The sequence below is a fragment of the Aplidium turbinatum genome, chromosome 3 (genome assembly GCF_918807975.1).
Source record: "Aplidium turbinatum chromosome 3, kaAplTurb1.1, whole genome shotgun sequence".
NCBI classification, from domain to species: Eukaryota; Metazoa; Chordata; class Ascidiacea; order Aplousobranchia; family Polyclinidae; genus Aplidium; species Aplidium turbinatum.
Window position 1 is genome coordinate 10,254,682 of NC_137474.1, and position 19,885 is coordinate 10,274,566.

General features: G+C 37.1%; 1 protein-coding gene across 1 annotated transcript in view; it reads left to right on the forward strand.

Moving 5' to 3' along the window:
* Window positions 1-5,869: 5,869 nt before the first annotated feature.
* The window catches only part of LOC145766530 (plexin-D1-like), a 47,524-nt gene continuing 33,508 nt past the window's right edge, over window positions 5,870-19,885 (forward strand). Inside the window, exons 1-8 of the mRNA XM_082578255.1 lie at window positions 5,870-5,964; window positions 6,807-6,939; window positions 13,543-13,711; window positions 14,587-14,695; window positions 15,817-16,015; window positions 16,562-16,666; window positions 17,615-17,705; window positions 18,608-18,786. Coding sequence (XP_082434381.1) covers window positions 5,870-5,964; window positions 6,807-6,939; window positions 13,543-13,711; window positions 14,587-14,695; window positions 15,817-16,015; window positions 16,562-16,666; window positions 17,615-17,705; window positions 18,608-18,786 — 1,080 coding nt within the window. The remainder of the gene's footprint in view (window positions 5,965-6,806; window positions 6,940-13,542; window positions 13,712-14,586; window positions 14,696-15,816; window positions 16,016-16,561; window positions 16,667-17,614; window positions 17,706-18,607; window positions 18,787-19,885) is intronic.

The window sequence follows — 19,885 nt, forward strand, 5'->3', positions numbered from 1 at the left end:
TCACTTGAAGCGACTATGACTTTGAAGGGGTTAGAAGTTTCAAAATCCTTTTTTGTCACAGAAAGCAACAATTTCTCTTCAGTTTTTATTGGAAGTTCGCAAGGAACCATTGTGAAGGTATTTTAAATCTTGGTTTGTATTTACTGTTAGCTGGTAAATTAGTTTTTTTTGTAGATATAATAACTAGCATTTTTTATTTACGAAACAACTACTCCAATTACAACGACAACAAAACACTGGCACTCTGGCAGCCAACAACCTCACTGTATTTTTCATGTAACTTGTTAAGAATTTTGTGTTTTCAGCGAAGGAATTTTTGTAGTTAATTATTAGTGCAGGCGTGGGAGCTTTTTGTGGGAAAATTTTTCTATCAAGCTGATACTTTGCTCAGACCTTCCCCATATTATGCAAATGGCTCAGAAAAAAATCCCCATCAATCGGATGATGGGAAACCACTTTTTGGGCTCTTTTTCCATATGACGTCACAATCCCTTTTGGGTCCAACATATAAAATTTTCAAGTTTTTCAAAATAGGACATATTACACATCATTTTTTAGTTTTCAAGGGGAACAACTTTTTCTATTAACCAGAACCCTGAAATGTACAGAAAAAAAGTTATTACCGATTAAGCAACAGGATAAATCTATGAAGTTCAGGCAAATTTGAACTTATTCGTCACTGTTGGACTTATTCTTCTATATTCTTTGACAAGAATTGAACAAAGCAAGCGAAACATAAATTGAAGCTATCATCATCATCAAAAACGTCAAAGATGTTGCTTTCCTCCTCGTCTTGTCCCGTTTCATCTTCATTGTACGAGTATTCTTTTTCTTCGGTACCAACATCGACGTTTTGCAGAAGTGAAAAAAAGTCTTCATTCTTAAGTTTTTCGTCTAGTCTCTGGAGTATGTCGTTCATACTAATTATTACTTAGATACGAAAAAGATGTGAAACTATCTTTGTATTTCAAGCATACTTACTAAAGTATTACGTGCAACACCATGACTTCAGATATTGCTGATAACTGCAGAATTCTCTTTTCATCTATGGTTGTACGATCAATTCCAAACCGAGCAGCACACAGTAAAGAGGACAGCAAAAAGCTTCACTAGAATTTGGACAGATCTTGCGATCGAGCAAACTCTTATACGCTCAAATAAGTCGCGTGGAGGATTGACGGAAGGAAAAAGTATGACAGAAAAGTGTTCGACATCTTTGGGTTTTGAGTGTGAGTCACTCGGCAAGTATTCATGAAGCAATGACGCAACTAAGCAAGGCTCAGTTTCTATGAAGCAACCAGCATGAAGAGTTGGGTGCTTCAAGAAAAAAGAGGGATTACGAAGATTTCTGGCCTGGTTAACAACGAAACACCCATTCTTGGTACCAGATGTAAACCTATCTTCTCTTTCAAATGGTCTAGTGTCCATCGCTGGAAAAGATGACGTCAATTGTGAACAACGGAGCAAATTGGTCAAAATATCCAGAAAGGTTTAGTTGGGGTAGCAGTTACTAACGCATCATTCAAACGCAAAGATTGATCAAGCCATTAGTATCCTTAACGGAAGTAAACAAAACAAAAAGTGGTGCAAGTGGTATTGGTTCGAAAGTCATGTTCAATAGGATGATTGCTGCTGCTGAAAGAGAGGAAAGCCTTGAGCAATTTTTTGAATTCGAGTTGACTTCAGAGCCAATGTCGATGTTCAAGGAAGGCATGATGAGAAAGCCTGACAAACCCTCCCTTCGAAAAGTTCTGCTTGGTTCTTGGCCGCATGCCTTGGAGGAAATCAACAATCAAGTGACTTCTACTGTATTATCGACGGTGGTGCATTACTACATAAAGTTCGCTGGAAAAAAGGAATGAAGTTTTCGGAAGTTTGAAATTCGTATGTGGAATATATCCAAAACCATTATACCCATGCTGTTGTTGTGTTTGATGGCTATGATGACGAAAGTACTAAAAGTTACGAGCACTTGCGCCGAAATTCCGTTCCACAGAGCACGTTTGTGAAAATAGATCCGAGCAATTCACTTCCTTTTGCTCAAGATAGCTACCTCATCTGCATCGAAAACAAAGCTGAATTCATCAAGTTTGTTTCTACCATGCTGAGACAATCCGAAGTTGAAGTTCACAACTGCTCTGATGATGCTGACAGTTCCATTGTAGCGAAATCCCTTGATTATGCTTCTCTTCGAAAAGGTCCAGTAAATGTCATTGCTGATGATACTGATGTAGTTATTATGTTACTGCATCATTGGAAGACTGGCACTCATGATGTTATCCCTTTGCATGCCATATGCATGTATTTGCCATGTCCAAAAGTAAACAAAGATACATATTACATACAGGGTATCTAGAATTGAACAATATCAAAAGTGTAAACATTATTATATAATCCCTACGTAAAAATACATACCTGAGGCAGAGTGTAGTAAGCGTTGAATCTTCATTGTCACCATACCAGATCTTGAATGCAGCTATAGATGCTTCTCTGACCTTATTTTGGGAACTCCAGACATTGCTGATAATTGCAGAATTCTCTTTCAGCGTTTCTGATTTTCGCAAACTCGTAACCAAACTTCCTTTTCCAAATATCGATGACGTTGTGTCGCATCCTGACCATGCATGGAGGAAACGAAGATCTTCTTTGATATCTTTAATACTTGGGTTGGCTTCTTTGATGCTCCAGGCTTTGTTGAAGCGCTTCTGGACGAAGTAAATAATTGCACAGGAAAAGCTAACACCAAGCCAAAGAGCAGCCTACTTCCATGGGCTACGTCTTTACTTGGTAAAGAATTTAAATTCAATGTTTGTGAATGGGGATGGAGAAACAATAGCAACAACCAACTTGTCCCAGTAATGACGGATATATGCATATAGCACCAGAAGCATTGACCAAAGTAATTAGATGCAGATGTAAGAAATCAAGGAAAAATCCATGTGAAACGAAAACTTGCACCTGTCGTAACTATGGAATGGCATGTGTTTCTTCGTGTGGTGAATGTCATAGTGTTGAATGTGATAGTATAGTAAGTATGCTTGAAATACAAAGATAGTTTCACATCTTTTTCGTATCAAAGTAATAATTAGTATGAACGACATACTCCAGAGACTAGACGAAAAACTTAAGAATGAAGACTTTTTTTCACTTCTGCAAAACGTCGATGTTGGTACTGAAGAAGAGGAATGCTCGTACAATTAAGATGAACGGGCAAGACGAGGAGGAAAGCAACATCTTTGACGTTTTTGATGATGATGATAGCTTCAATTTATGTTTCGCTTACTTTGTTTAATTCTTGTCAAAGAATATAGAAGAATAAGTCCAACAGTGACGAATAAGTTCAAATTTGCCTGAAATTCATAGATTTAACCTTTTCCTTAATCGGTAATAACTCTTTTTCTGTACATTTTTAGGGTTCTGGTTAATAGAAAAAGTTGTTCCTCTTGAAAACTAAAAAATGATGTATAATATGTCCTATTTTGAAAAACTTGAAATTTTCATATGTTGGACCCAAGAGGGATTGTGACGTCATTTAGAAAAAGGGCCCAAAAAGTGGTTTCCCATCATCCGATTGATGGGGATTTTTTTCTGGGCCATTTGCAGAATATGGGGAAGGTCTGAACAACGTATCAGCTTGATAAAAAAAATTTCCCACAAACACCACTTTTTAAGGTCCCATGAACTGCACTATATGTGTAGCATGAAATTAGTAGCTGCTTGCGCAAACCATTTTCTCTCCTCATCTCTCACAAAGACATTTCCATCATCTCTTTCGCACGCTTGTCTCTCTGGATAGGCATTGGTATTGATGCATGTGTTATTTTGCCATAGGTTTATGTAGTAGAAAACCATTGGAAATTACTATCGACCCTTTTAATCACTCTTTTTTCATTAGAATATACTTTTGTTCAGTGCGGTCCATTTAGTTAGGATATTAATGAAAAAAGAGTGATTAGAAGGGTATAATATTTTTGAAATTTTTGTCCAAATCCCCCTACCCTGAAAATTACTTTCGCGTAAAATTGCCTTATATTGCATGGACTTCAATTTTCTTTATGGCATTTGAAGTTTAAATATTGTTTGCTACTGCACTAAAACACGATGAAAATGTTGCAAGACAGCCGTAAACAGTTTTCTGGTCTTCGTTTCATCTTAAAATACGGTAAAATTATCATTTTGCTTTGTGCTCATGGTTAGGCTACGCGTATGCGCAAACGCGTGGGCCTACCTGAAATACAAATATTCTGTAATTCAGAAAGTAGAGAGTAGACCATACCACATTAAATTGGTTCAAGGGTATTGTACAGCGTTTGCCACACAATAACGACTTCGTCAGTACATCTCATTCTTACAAACGCATATCTTTAAACATTCTTCTTTGATAAGGTAGATATATAGGTCTAATTACTAACGAAAAAGTTAGCATACATGCAAATATAACCATATCCACTTAAAATCTATTTTGAAACTTTTACAGGTTTTTTGCTTTTTCGTGCAGTGAAGTGCATGAATACTTTTGTATTATTTGCGTGCGAATATCTGAACTTTAAAAATACCACAAACAAAAATTGACGCCCATACAATACAATGCAATTTGAAGCCAAAAGTAATTTTCAGGATAGGAGAGGGGATTGTGGGAAAGTTTCAATTTTTTTACCAAAAGTCTTAGAATACACTGCTGTATACTAAAATCAAGGCTAAAGTTGAATTTAAAAAAAAGGCAATTAACCTCTCCTTTACACATGGTTGGCTACATTGGTTGCAAAAGGGTTGTAAACCTAAAGATGTCGCACATTTCTTATTCGACAACACATGTTTCAAGTTGTTCTGATGGTTTTGTAAGCGACAATTTCATGCACAGTGAACCTAGTAGCCGTGCTTATGTCACATTTTTATGTCTTTGCAGTTCACCCTAGGCAATGGAAATTTGTTTTTATCAGAGACTATTACCTTGAGTGGAAATGAAGCTGTTCCTTTGAAAACCATCGTTTCAGATGAAAACCGGCAAAACATCTTTGCCTTGACATCGAATTCTGTAAGTTCTCAAATTAGTTTTCCCACGCTGTTGCAATATCAAGGATAAAAATAGCGGAAAGCTCTATCATGCTTCATTTAAATAAATAAAAAGTTGGAAAAAATGAAAATTATTACAATGTTTTACAGTCATATAGTTCATCCTTTCAAAAAGTTTTTCCCTGCCATAATGTTTATTCAAAATTCCAAGCGTATGTTTTGTATGAAAACATTGTGTGGACAGTTCAACAATAGTTAATGTATTCAAAAAGTGATAGCCTATAGTACTGATATGGTATAGGCTGCTATAATGGTATTAGGCATAGCAAACTCCAATATATGAAATCACTTTTATCAAAACTGTCAGTTTCACCTTTAGTAGAATCTTGCTTGTCCTGTAGGCTCCTGTAGCGTACTGCAGTTATGCATTCACAACATAACTACTTTATGCTATGACAACTGCCTTTCAACCCGTTGAAATGTTACATGTTGGCTATAAATTTCAATGGAAACATTGAGTTTAAAGTTACCTTTCGTTTGCACTACAGTATTTTGGCTTAAGTTCTCCGTAACCATCCGTTGATTTTGAAAATAAAAATTTCAAATTTTCAAAGTCTTTGTTGGCATAAGGTCGCTATACTGCACGTTAAGGTCGCTTTACTGCACGTTAAGGTCGCTATACTGCACGTTAAGGTCGCTATACTGCACGTTAAGGTCGCTATACTGCACGACAAACAGGTCGCTATCCTGTTTGCCGTGCAAAATGAGGCCTCGCGTTTGGCTTCCAGTCCAGATGCTATTATAGCAACCTCCACGTCCGTTGCTTTGCAATTATCATTATTTTTAGGTACTGAAAATGACAGTGGCAGATTGCGAAAGGCAGTATCAGACGTGTTCAGAATGTTTAGCATCTATGGACGCGTATTGCGGATGGTGTGTTTTGGAAAACAGGTAAGTTTGCCAAACTTTTTGCTTATAAAACCTTTTGTTTTTGCAATTATTCTGTTGTTTTGTGTTGCAGGATTTTTAAAGAACAAACAACTTGCATGACTTACTCCTTGATTTCATTCACGATTTTGTATTGACGCGCACACGTAGAAAAAAATGCTTTATTTAAATATGCTTCATTAAACAACTCAATATCCTAAAGTTAAAAGATCTGTACAACTTTGATATTGCTAAATTTATGTACCAGTTTAGTTTTAACTTATTACCGGCACTTTTCAAAACTACTTTAAAAAATGCAACAAAATTCACAACTTTACTACTCGAAACTCGACCAACCTAGATTACTATTATTATCGATACACAACCACTAAACTACAACGCTCAATAAAATACTCCGGCGCAAAAATTTGGAATAATATACCAGTTGAAATTCGCAAATCCTCCTTCTCAACTTTTAAAAAATGTACAAAAAGAAAGTTATTGACACATATTAGACAAATGCTAAATTACTAATCAGACTTGCAATTGTAACACAGGCTACGTTGGCCCACCTGAATTTTTTTAATTTTTTATTATCTTGAACAGCTTCACTGTTATTTATTTATTATTATTTTTTTTTCTCAATTAGCCAATTATAATTATCATTGATGAGTTAAGGAGTGGCTGCTTGACTTGAAGACCTTAAACGGTCACTTTGCAGCCTCCCGCTGTTGTGATGCTTTCATCATTTTCTTTTTTTTTATTGTAATCATTTCAACAGTTTTACTATGTACATTGTGTTTTATTTATTGTACATCTTTTTCGCAGCAGCCAATAAACACCTATTTATCTATCTTCATTGACAGATGCTCAAGGAAAACTTCATGCAGTTCTTCTGACCAAGAAGATCTATGGTTGGCTCCTGGTGTACGTATAACCCAATGCCCTTCTATCTCTAATATTCGCCCCAAAGCATTTGCAGCTGGAAATACAACAAAGGTAACATACTTTCTTAGACAACTTTGGAAACGTTAAAACGATATAAACAGTACAGATTTTGCTTGCTTGGTCGTCATATGCTCTTGCTTGTGATGGAGATCGACTGCAGTTAAGAATACGTCACCTATTTGTGTTGTCGATAGTAAATATAACTTTGACAAAACAGCTTTTCATGAACCTCATGCATCACATAACACAGTTGGTAGAAGTTTTGAGACGTTTTTCGAAGCTGTTCTGTTAGCAGCAATTCTTGTTCTTACAATTTCATATTGTTGGGTTGGTTCGAGGAGGGTTTGGTGGATTTTTTAACGCTACAATGTTACTCTTCCGTGAGATTTTTTTTTCTTACGTTAGTTTTCAAAGAGTGTGGTTCAATTTAAGTTGCATTTCTTGGTGCATTTCTTGGTGCATGCAGTTAAAATTTGATCCTACGAAGAAATGCTTTACGAAGAATTGTTTTACGGATTTCATTTTACGAAAAACAGTTTACGAACAATTGTTTTACGAACAATTGCTTACGAACAATTTGCCTATAACCTAAGAAACGACAGCCGATCGTTTTAATACCACGCAAAAAAGAGAAAGAGTTGTACGCAATAAAGGCATCGTATTTGACTAGCGTTGGTTCCAATGGTAAAAGTAGCACAGGTAAACTATTTAATACCGATCATTTGGACATCAAAAGATAAGATTTTCATTATACCAGGCCGCTGACTCACCGAATCGGACTCACCGAATGGGTCTGCTACTATTCGGTGAGTCCGATTCGGTGAGTCCGACTCGGTGAGTCCGACTCGGTGAGTTCCTAACCTCTAACCCCTAACCCTAATCCCAAACCCCTAACCCTAAAACGGCAATGATAATTAGGCTACGGTACCCGATAATTAAAAAAAAAAATTGAAAAAATCCCCCGTTAAGGGATCGGACTCACCGAATCGGACTCACCGAAACGGGCCATTCCGCTCTGGAATAGAGGTGTTTCAACAATTCAGTCAGACTAAGCTGGGAGTCAAACCAGGAAAACATAACGACAAAGTGAGCGAGTGCGACTGAAACAACGCTCCTGATGCTTCTTTGCCACTGCCCACTGCCGAAGCTTAATGTTGAGTGTGTGGTAAAGAATTGAAGCCTTGCTAATAATAATTGTTTTGGTATCAATATCACAGGTTACAGAACAACGAATGGGTATGTATGTTAAAATCACCGGTTGAACATGCAATTACAATCAGGCGTTAGATCCTACAATACCGTAACTAGAAAGTGTGGTAGGTTGCCAGACCAGACATTTGCTGTCTGGGTCTTGTGAATAGAAATTATGGATTGTTGTGCTGCCTTTCATGTTTTGTTTGAATAGTCTCTCTCATGCTTTCATTCCATGAAAACCTAAACGAGTTTATTCCTATTCTGTGTAAAGTGAAGCTTGAAAGTCAAGTTGTACAGATTTCTTATTGCTTTACTTATAAATTCAGCTATTTGGTTTGTATCTTTGTAAACATTTTTGGATAAAAACGAAAACAAAACAACAAAATAGCTTCAAATAAGCCGAATATTTGTGACGTTTTTTTAAAAAGACCCTTTTATTTGTGCTTTAGTGTGGTGATTTTTTGTTGTTGTCTACAACATGATTGGACAACCCTGCTTAGAATGGACTTTCATGATATTTATCACGGAAAGTTTTTCCATGCTATTACGCAATACTTTCGTTACATCCGTATTGGATTTCTTCAACAGTTTTTCGATTTACTCATGGCCTATATTTGAAATCTATTGTAGGTTAAATATAATCATGGAATAGATTCTATTTCTTCGTTAAACTTGCTTTTCGAACTCTGAGTACTAACACAGCAAAGTCCGCCACTTTTACATTGATTCAGCATCTGCAGACGCTGAATCAATGTAAAAAGAGCGGATTTTGCTGTCTGGGTAGGTTCAATATTGATGAACAAGGTGTTTTCTTGCTATTTTACTTTGTTTTTCTTCTGCGACTTGAAACAAGCGACAGCGTGCTGTACAAGCAACCATTAGAGAATAACAATTATCACAACCTTAACTGGCTTCCGGTTTAAGTGTCAGCTCAACTAAACTGTGTGGTAATCTTACTGACATCTCGTTTTTGGCATTTAAGTAGTTTTTAAAATATTGTGGTACAAAGTAAGGCTGTTCGAATTGAAAATATTCTCTATTTTCAAGATATATCGATTGACGCCAAACTATCTGTTACGGCTTCGTAATGAAGTTATTGAGTTTTGACACTAGGTCCTTCGTCTTGGCTTCATTTCAAATTGCAGTAGGCTACGTTTTTGTAAAAAACTCGAAAAAAAGTTTTGAACTACTGTAGAATAGACTCTAAGCTACCGGTGCGAAGTTAACCACAGAATACATTAAAATGAAAACTAATTTCTCAATGCACCTCGTTGTGCGTACCGTACACCAAACTTCTTTCCATTTTAAAATTTTCCTCGGTTTGAGTGCGATTTGTTTATCAAAAAGTTATTAAACAGGCCGTGTAATATTAAACCTTGTTGTATGTAGTAATGTAGTATTGTAGGTCTTGTTGTATATCACGTTTTTCTTCTTTAGCCTTTTTAGAATGAACCTTTGATCTGACAACCCCTGGTATGCTTGTTTGAATTGATTGACTGGACGGCTAAAATATTGCCTAACCAATTGTGTAGAGTAGCGGAAGCAAGAATTACATTTTGCCTGTATTTTGTAACTTGTTTCAATTGTAAAACTGCAATGATGATTCAAGGCTTCTTTCAAACTTTTTTGCTGATGTTTGTCACTTTCCGTGCCTTTGGAGAAGTGATTGTAAAGTAGAAGGTCACCTTTATGAAAACCTGTGAAAAAAACAAGTAGCCCACTTTATTGCAGCTTGTTACATTTAGTTTTGTTGCAACTACTGTATAGTCTGCACTTTTGTCTTAAGTATATGTCAGTGCTGTCCAGTAGGGAAGTGTATCAGTTCAATGAAGAATTTTGTATTTTCTCATAAGTATTATGTGTTGATGTGAATCTTGCATCTTATAAGCAACAACCAGTATTAATACAAGTAGGCTATTACATTAATTTGAAAGCTGAGGTAGTTTGCTATTTTAATCTGTATGGTGTATTGTATATCCTATTATACTTTTGCTCTGCGATATGGGGCAGACATAAAAAATACCAAAATGGCAAAAATTGAAATGCATCAAAAAAGGTTGGACACCACCGACATACGTCATAACTCACGCATCAAACGATACAAAATTTTTTACACTTCATAAATTCCTTATCATTTGCTGCAAATGCAAACAGTTCTATTTGCGATCACAGACACCGCTCACTTGGATGTTTCAAATGTTTTTATCGCTTGCTGGGATACATAGCATCATAGTTTCTCAGTGACTGAATTTGTTTCTCGATTGAAATTCTTTCACCAGTGTTTCAACAGCGATTGTACAATACATCAGTTACTCGTTCTAGTTTGTGCTTATACAAGGAAGTCTTACTGTTTCTACACTGCAGCCGTACATCAGTAAACGGATATCAACCAACGCTATCAACGCATAAATTGGTGTTTGCGTTTCGATATAATTGTTTTCAACTAGAGCGTATTTGTTTGCACGCGCCACCCCCAGAAGGCAGATGTTAATTTTGTTTCATAGTTCAAACAAAGTCTAGTCCAGGGGTCGGCAACTTTTTTTCGCAAAAGAGCCATTCTGCTATACCTTTTGGCAGATATGACCACTTAAGAGCCACGAGACGTAATATAGCCAAGGTACGTATTTCGTGATAGCCTATTTTGTAACTATAAATCAGAACACACTTTCTCTACTACCTTAAGGAACGATTCTTTTATAGGCCATACAGTACCATAACCTCCATCTGTAAACCACGCTTAACAATGTTTTGAGCTGCCACAAAACTAGCAGCACTGGTATGGCATGGGACTTTTATCCATTTATTAAAAGCTTCCTTACTCCGCTTTTTGCATTAGTTTCAATACTTTGCTTATCTCCTATGGGGTAGCCTAGTTGCATACTGCATAACCATCTTCAGTTAGAAGGTTACTACATAAAAAAGGTCATGGGTAGTTGCAACAAATCCTCTATGCCTATTTTTAAAATGCCCCTGGACGTACCTTTAACACTTCTTTTTTCATTTCCCCCCCTCATATTAAGAATTCTGGTTAGCCTAAATCTTTTGCAGTGAATGCACAGTATATGTTCAAGCTCATCTGTTCATGTTAAGTTAAATCCTTTGTTTTAACAGAAAACATTTCTCTGTTTTGATTTTTGCAAGGCTACTGATGGAAAACGCATGTTGTTAGCACCAAAAGCTACAATCTGGCCCGATAAATTCAAAACTTGAATGGAAAAACTTGTATAATGTTTATTATTTTCTGACAGAATATCACTCAGTGAGGGCTTATTGCTGCATCATCTTGCAAAGCTAGTAAACAATTGTTTGATACCATTATATTTTTCGTTATAAAATTAATCAAACGCAAATTTGAATTCCAAGTTTTGTCATATCTAGAGGGAGCCGCTTCAGAGGAGCTAAAGAGACGCACGTGGCTCCGGCACCACAGGTTGCCGACCCCTGGTCTAGTCTTATTGAGTCCACACACAACTGTTTGCATTTCCAAGCCATAAACCTAGTCGTCCATTCTGTATAGTGTATACAATACCTAGCCGTATTAAAAAAAGTAATGAGTGGCATGTTAGTCTTCATTAGAACGCAAACAAAGGATTCAGTATTTTATAAATCTGTCGACTTACCGCGTTTTCGGATCAACCATTGAACAATTGGCCGTAATTTGTTTTGCAATCATGTGGAAAAAGCGATTTCAAATTGAGTTCAAGCAACTTTCCTTCAATCCTAATTGGACAGATTGATAATTCTTGGCATGTACGCCTGTCACGCATGTTCCACGTTTCAAGAACAATGGCCCTCGATTGAATGTAATCTGTCAATAAACTGTACACGTTTTTCCGGTTTCAATAAGGATACATGTTGTAGCCTATGTTGGTGTGCCGGGCGCCTACGCCATGCACTATTACTGTCCACATCTAGCTTACGTTGTAACTTTCATCAATAATGTATCGTTGGCTGCTAGTGCTAAAGAATAATATGCGTAAAAAGCAGTTAAGTTAGTTTACAAAAAATTATCTGGTGATATCTCAGATGTCCTCGCATTTTTTTTTTCGTTGCTAATCTTTCGTTATTCCTATCCAAATGTTACCAATCTTTTTATCAATCCCATCCCATTGTGTCCTCTTTGATTTTCTTCCTGTATTTTTGTCTATTGCTAAGCATGAAATACGGAGAAAGCAAGGTTTTGTTTATTTGTACGAGCATATTTTTTTGCCTTTGTCTTAAAAGTGTAAGAGCTGAATTGTTTTTGACAGGCAGTCATTGCTCATATTGTGATCATAAGAATTACTTCATCACTGATTCGTTGCGTTCATGATGCGCTCACCATGTTCCAATGTGAATCAAGTAATCTGAGAAAGGGTGAGGAATGTGAGACAAACTGCGTGTAGTTTGTCTGAATGTGAAGTAGCCTACCAGCAGGCCTTCCGTCAATTACTGTTTTTTTTTTAATCATTGTGTCAGTTCAGATTTTTACCGCTTTTTTCTATTGCAAATGATACCTATGCCATGTGATATGTAGACTTTGCCATAGCCTTTCAGCAATGTCGGCAAAAACAACCGACAAGGTCTGCTTGCAAACCGCTAGGTTTTCTGGCTGCTGGCTTACAACGGTTTAGTCTTCAGCAGCCTAATCGAAAGTTGTGTAATAATTATGACAGTAATGTTTACAGTATGATAGCACGGCTTCCTGTCAGAGTTTAACGGCTTGTCAGTATGAGCAGTCAACAAGTGAATATTGGTGTCACTTTAATGATGCTGTTGAATGAATACAAAATGACAAATTCCATTGATTGTGTGCTTTTATAGCGTATTTATTTTATTTAGTTTTGATTTTCGATTTTGATCTTTCAATTATATTGTAGCCTGCAATATTCCTACGCGAGAGCGTCTTGACTAACTTACCTGCATTCTGTGCCTCAACCGTTTAACTTCAACATTGATAAAAGTCATGTATTATATTGTGTGCTTTTGTGTAATGAACCGTGTGTAAAGTTATTTCTGAAGTACACTTGAGTGATTCAGTCCATCTCACTGCTTCTGCGCAAGCGGTAAAAATGTTGCAAGTAAACCTTTGTGTACCGGTACGCTAAACAACATTTCAGTTCTTCAAACCCATTCTGCAAGATTTTTTACAACGCCCTGTTGTAAGCAAATTTTTAAATTTTACAGCCTTGTTTCTTCTTACTCCTAACCACAGTTGAATCATAGCACTCATTGTTGTTTTGGTTTACTGTAATTAAAAAATTAATCCCAGTTACGTGGACTACTTCTGTAAGCGTTATCGACAATTTGCATGGAATGTCATGATTCATTTGTATACACGTACGCCTACGGTTTTGGCTTATCATGGCTCTCTGTGCCATATGCCTTCTGAGTATGCTGTTCGTACATTAAACTAAAGCGTGCAACAAGAACACCTTGTTGCAAACTGCTGCTTTATCGAATCCAACATTCTGTTTTTAGGTACACTTAACGCTTTCCGGGGTGAAGTTGAGGTCTAGTTTGAACTACAAATGTCAGTTTTCAACGAATCAAAACCCAGGTGCATTTCCAGAATCAAACTTGGAAATGCTTGACTCCAACCCACAGTGTTTATTCTCAACGCAAAATTACAATGTACCGCTTACAGCTGGTAAGTAAAGTATCCAACAATAGCACGCTAAAGCCCGTTTATTCAATATGTCATTTTGCTAGGTCTAACGCACACAGTACTAAGTAGCATAAATAGAGGGTGTTCGTCCAACGAATGAAGAGGAATTTGTATTTGTGGCATAAGCTAGCTAACAGAACCAGTACAAGTTTACAAGTTATTACAAGCCAGTCACTGCTGTTTCTTCAAAGCAGTGACTGCATCGTTGCATCTGCATGTTGGTAAACGTAACTTGTTTTACCACATGATACATAGCTTTCTTCTTCAATTGCCTTGCCTGAACCAGGCATCGACGGCTTCAGATAAATAATTAGACCAAACATTCCTATTATACAGTATGTTGCATGGTTGATTGTTTCTGTATTGTCGTTACATTGTTTGAGATGAGTTTGCGAGCAAAAGTGGCTTACTTATTTAAAGCGGCTTTGCAATAAAACTTTTTGAAAAGGTTATCAAGCTTTTTTGCTTCCAACAGCGGAAATAGTAGAGGCATGGCATTGGTGAAAGTTGTATCAATGAGAACAAAACATAACTGAAATCGTCCCACTAGTTCATTTGGCTGAAATACCGTATCCTTGTGTTTCTCGGCAGTCGAGTGTAGCAACAACTCAGCGATAGACACGTGTTTCGTCCATGAGGCTGGGCTCATCAGTACCGCACCACACAATTGCGGTCCTGGCTTCCACTCATGCTAAAAATCAATCATTGTTTGCACTTGCAGCTTTCTTGTATCACGGAAAAGCTTGACAGTAAAATATCCTTAAATAAAAGAAAAGTTCTTACCACACTATTTTTCTTAATTTTGTTCGAAAAATTGTTAAAAATCTCCTAATTTCTATCTTTCTTGACAATTGCAGACCATGAAAACGTAACAGTCAATATACTTTATAATGGAAACAAAATTGCAAGTGCTGACGTTACAGTTTATGAATGTGAAAATATCAAAGCCATCAACCTACAAACCATGTAAGTACTTATCAAACTTAGTGAATGAATCACTTTCATATCACGCAGCACAATCTTGCCAAAGAGAGCAAGATCACCCTGTTTCTTATGACACCAAGACCATTTTGCTTGATGGTGTTACGTGGGCTAGCATAATATCCTGCTTCCTCTTGCAAAAACATTGTGAACGACTATTGTTTCATTTTTTCAATCACCACTTAACTTTCACCAAAATCGATCGAAGGCTGACTACAATTTTAGTTCCATCATCACAAAAATTCCAGTGCAAAAAATGCTTTTTTTGGCTCAAAAGTTTTTATTCGAAAATGATTGATAGAACTTTTTTTCACTAAAAAAGCTGGAAACTTGCAGAGTAAACATCAGGTAATTTGTATGGGTTTACGTTCTATTTTGTTGTTTAGCTTGACTTGACCACCAAGTCCGTTCTATTTACATTGATGCGACGTTTGTAAGAGTTGACTTAACGTAAAAAACAAATTTCGTTAGCAGATCAAGTAAGTAGCACACAAGTTTAACCACTGCAAACACAACTCATCCTTGAAACCTCGGCGGGAAAATCTTTTCCATTCAATTGAACGGTTTATTATTATCTTTGTCGACGGACTGGGAATTTTTTCATATAATTCATATCTTTTAAAACGCGTTTCAACATAAGAAAACATCTGATTCAACGTCATAGTGTAAATTATTTGATTGTGACGAGTATGATCGATTGAAGTGTTCATTGTTCACATCTGTAAATATCTGAAAGAAGCAATTTGCTTCAACTTCCAAGACAGTTGTATGACTTGCCTTGAATTTAGTTTGGAGCTTTCTATTTTCTTTGCTTTTGCATTCACGAACATTGAATCAAGGTAAATCCGCGACGCTTTATGAAATATGACTTATTTTGCTCTAACCCACAGGTAGTCTTCATGCATTGCCTATTTGGAGGGCTACAAACGAATTTTACGTGGGCTAAACAAGTTATATATTATTAACTTAGTTTAACTAAACTTCTTAAACCTTTCTAACAAGGTGTTGTCAAGAATAGATGTCAATTTCATGATAAAATTTTTAATGTTGTCTTTTTCACATTTGACCACTTTTAAGCGTCTCAATTTATTGCATGATGTTTGTAGGTGTACATCTTGTGCGTCCAGTAGATGGGGTTGTAACTGGTGCAATATCACATCCACATGTTCCAACACTTCTTGCCCCGATGGTCAGACAACTGCTGCTGATCAATGTCCTGTTGTAACTCGCATACTTGAAGATGACAAACCGATATCAGTCGGCATAGAACACACATTCTCGATCACCACAGATTCTTTGTACCTTGTAAGTATCGGTTGAAGAACCCAATTGACTTGTACAAGTGCTTTTTTTTGCATGATGACCGTTAATTTTCAATTCTATGTTTGTGATAGCCGATAATTTTAATAAATTGCTGAAAGAGTAGGCTGGAGAAGTAAATATTGCCAAGCGCAACGTTTAGAAGTTGCATACTTACCAATCTTTTAAAAGCAAGATGATTACTTTAGAACTAATTACAAGTCATTGAATAATCAAAGTCTGTTGCTAGATCATAAACGCCAGGTGACTACGCTTGGTTATAAAACAATAAACCCTTCTTTCTTTTATTGTATATCACCTCTGGCAAGAAAAAATAGTAGACCTAGTGAAATGTTACAGTAATAGCCTAACACCTCGCAAACGACTGCGCAAAATCCAGAAAAATAGTTTTTCAAACTACTCGTTAAAGCGTTTTTTTTTTCTCATTTGAAACGTTTTTGAGAATTTGCACAACTCCGACTTTTTTTGCGTTGCTGGATAGGGATTTGGTTATTAGAAAGACTTGATGCGGTGTTTCATCTGGTGTTTCAGGGTCTAGCCTACACCTGCCACTATGATGTCTGTGGAAGGGAAGCAACGTCCCCTGCAAGTATCTATTCTGCTACGGAAGTGCGTTGCACTGCTTCAAGTGAAATTGTGAGTGGTTATCAATGTGTTTCATTTTCCTCAAATTACCTACATGAACACAATCAACGAGAAGATGAACAGCAATAGTTTGTTTTTACTTCTACGTATTTTGATTTTTGGTGCACAAACCACTTTTACGCAACGATAATTTTGCACGATTAGCCGTTGTAATAACTTGTGTACTTACACTACGTGCCCAGTTCAAGGCAGACAGTTGCAGCGCGACCGTATAGAGATGCTGTCAAGTAAATTATTCTTTCTAAAGCTTTTTTGCTCTATTCTGGGCGTCAGCAAGAGTTGGCTGTGATGTCATTTTCATTACGTTGTTGGTATAATCAGACGTGGTATCCAACCCATACCAATCGTCTCACAAGTGGGCACTCTTTGTTGTATTCAGAATCATGCCAGTGATTGAAGTTTTAAATAAAATAATTGGTTGGTTTTGAACCTTTATTCTCGGACTAATAAAGCCTTTGATAGGTTATTCCTGGTAGTTTCGCATGCTTGGAAAGGCTTGGAAACACTGACGTAGGACCGGTTACCGAGATTGACAAAGTTTCCAATTATTATTTCCAATAGTCCTATAATTTAGAAGTTTACTATGGTTGTTGGAGTATTGTTGCTGAGGAATTATTCCATCTACTAGATGCCGCTGAATGGAGAGCAGTCCTGAAATGCGTTGCTCAAGCGCACAACCCGAAAGTCGAACCAACGCGCTTGATTTTGAGTCGGGTGCTTAACCCCTGAGCTAACGGGGCGGTAAAATGAATGGGAAGGCAAGGAAGCAAATCTGCATCTCTACTTTTAAACATACCACTAAGTGCCTTGCCAAAATGTCAATCTTGGATTGTTATCGAACTGATGTCATACCGAGCGCCGCGCAGGCGTCCTCACCACTCGGCTTGCCTATTGACGTGTTTGTGTTCTAACTATGTGATATTTTAATTGCGCAAACAGCTGTCGTGTGGTACCGACGTATCCAAGCTTCGTGTTTCTATTCGTAGAGGAAGTTACATCGTGGATACTGCTCCCAGTGTAAATACAGCAAGTAAGTACGCCAAAGATTGACAAGCTCCTCTCAATGATTTGTGCAAATGAAAAAAAATTCTCTTTCGCAATTTAGGATTTAAATTTAGGGATGGTAGAAGTAGGGGATTGCTCACTCAAAAGTAAGGTGGACAACTGGAGGGTCATAATGTTATGACAAAATCTGATGCAACTATAGCTTGAGGTCTACTGCCACAATGTCGCATACTCAGGTGCAGTTTATATGACCTGCCCACATGTGTACAAAATGTGTATCGCCAAAATAAATGTAGGAAATATGTGATATCATGTTTATTTAATAGTGTTCAAGTCGTGATAATTCAGGGGTAGACTTCATGTAACACAGGTAACGGTAAATAGCTTCACACTGCTGCAGTAAGGTTTTGAAGATTTCCTAGCACCCAAAATTTTAACCAAATATAGCAATTCATTTGATGAGAATGAATTTACCTAAAAGCAAAGAAAACGTTGTGCAGTTCTTCTAATTTTTGAACTTCTTAGTGACCCTCCAGCTGTCCATTTCTCAAGAAAAATCAATAAAGTGAGTCGTCCCGGTATTCCACTGTCCCTATTTAAATTATAATTCTTTTGTTATATTTCTTTATAATATGCCACCTCTGGCAAGAAAGAAATAGGCCACCTGTTTCAGAAATATTACATTTTTTAATTAAAATTTTGTGCAATAGTGCGCTGACACATGCAAAATTGCCTTGCCAAAATTTCAGCAGTCACTGTTACACCCTCATTTCCACAACTCTTTTTCACTGTTATTGCTTAGCTTTGTTCATGGCCATTTAACTTTTTGTTTTTCTAACTGCTGCGAAGGTGGAGTGATGTGTGTTATGAAGACATGTCACATCTCTGCACACGACATACAAACAATTCTTCTATGTTTCTTTGCAGTCAAAGTCTTCAACTGCAGTGTCACTTCAACTGACTGTAGCAGATGCATCTCGTTCCGACGTCGATTCAGCGAATGTGCTTGGTGTAATGACAGATCTGTGCCCGCTTGCCTGCCATCATCCACATGCTTATCATTTTATGTCAATATCACACAATGCTCTTCTCCTGCCATCGACTCGGTAAGATGTCTCTTGCTGCTTTTATCGCTTTAATATTTTGACTCTGATTTTAAAAGTCAAGATCATGTCAATGATTACCGGTAGAATGAAGTTCGCTTGATAATGAAGCGAAGTGCATATCTTAAACAAATTCTTGTACAAACACAAAATCATCAAGCGTGTGCAAAAGTTCAAATTTCAATATGTAACAGAATCTCCACTGAAATCCTTCTTCATCATCATCATCATAATCCATCGTCGGTTTGTTCCCCACTAGTGGGGGTGGCCGATTGTTTCCGCGCAGCAATTGTCTTAATCCCTTTTCTCCATTTCACCCTGTCCCTTGCATCTTCCTCCTTCAGTCGACTTTTTTAAACTCATCCTTCACTTGTTGTTTCCACGTTCTTCTTGGACGACCGCGTTTCCTCTTCCCATCCACCTTTAGATCTAGTGCCTTTCTAAGAAAACTTCCTTCCTCCCTCCTTATCACATGTCCATACCATCTTAGTGGTGAAATTTTTTTTTTGATTTTTTATGAAATTATTTGATAATTCTCTTCTGACTTTCAACACAACAATGTCATGTGATCTTTCTTTTTATTGGTTGAGGATCTTCGCCCGTTTTTCAAAAGTCAATAGGCCTACATGTCGTTATTGAGTGACGACAGTCACCTTTGAGGCGTTGACTTCCGCCGTTTCTAAAAGCTTGTACAATATGGCAATGACGTTTTTAAGTAGTACGGCCTATTTTTTCATGTTTTGTGATTAAGTCTGTTTTTGTTTAAACAAATATATGTAAACTTTTGCTTTCAGTTGAACCGTTTGCGTATTTGTAATCTGTAGGTCGCTGCAGCAGATGGAGTGTTTTGACCGGTAGACACTTTAAACAAAGGACGATTTTCCTTATGAACTAGCTAAATGCAGCATTGTGACCCTTCTAGCACTCAGCCAGAGAATTAATTTTCACTTTGAAGTTTGTTCGGTAATTAAAAACGAAAAAAAGAATATTGTCAGTGGTGGGAATCGAACCCAACCCACATGTTCTGATTTACGCATCGTGGACAACGTAACATCTGATTGGTTCGTGTTTGAATTGGATATCTTTATGTTAAAGTGCAGCA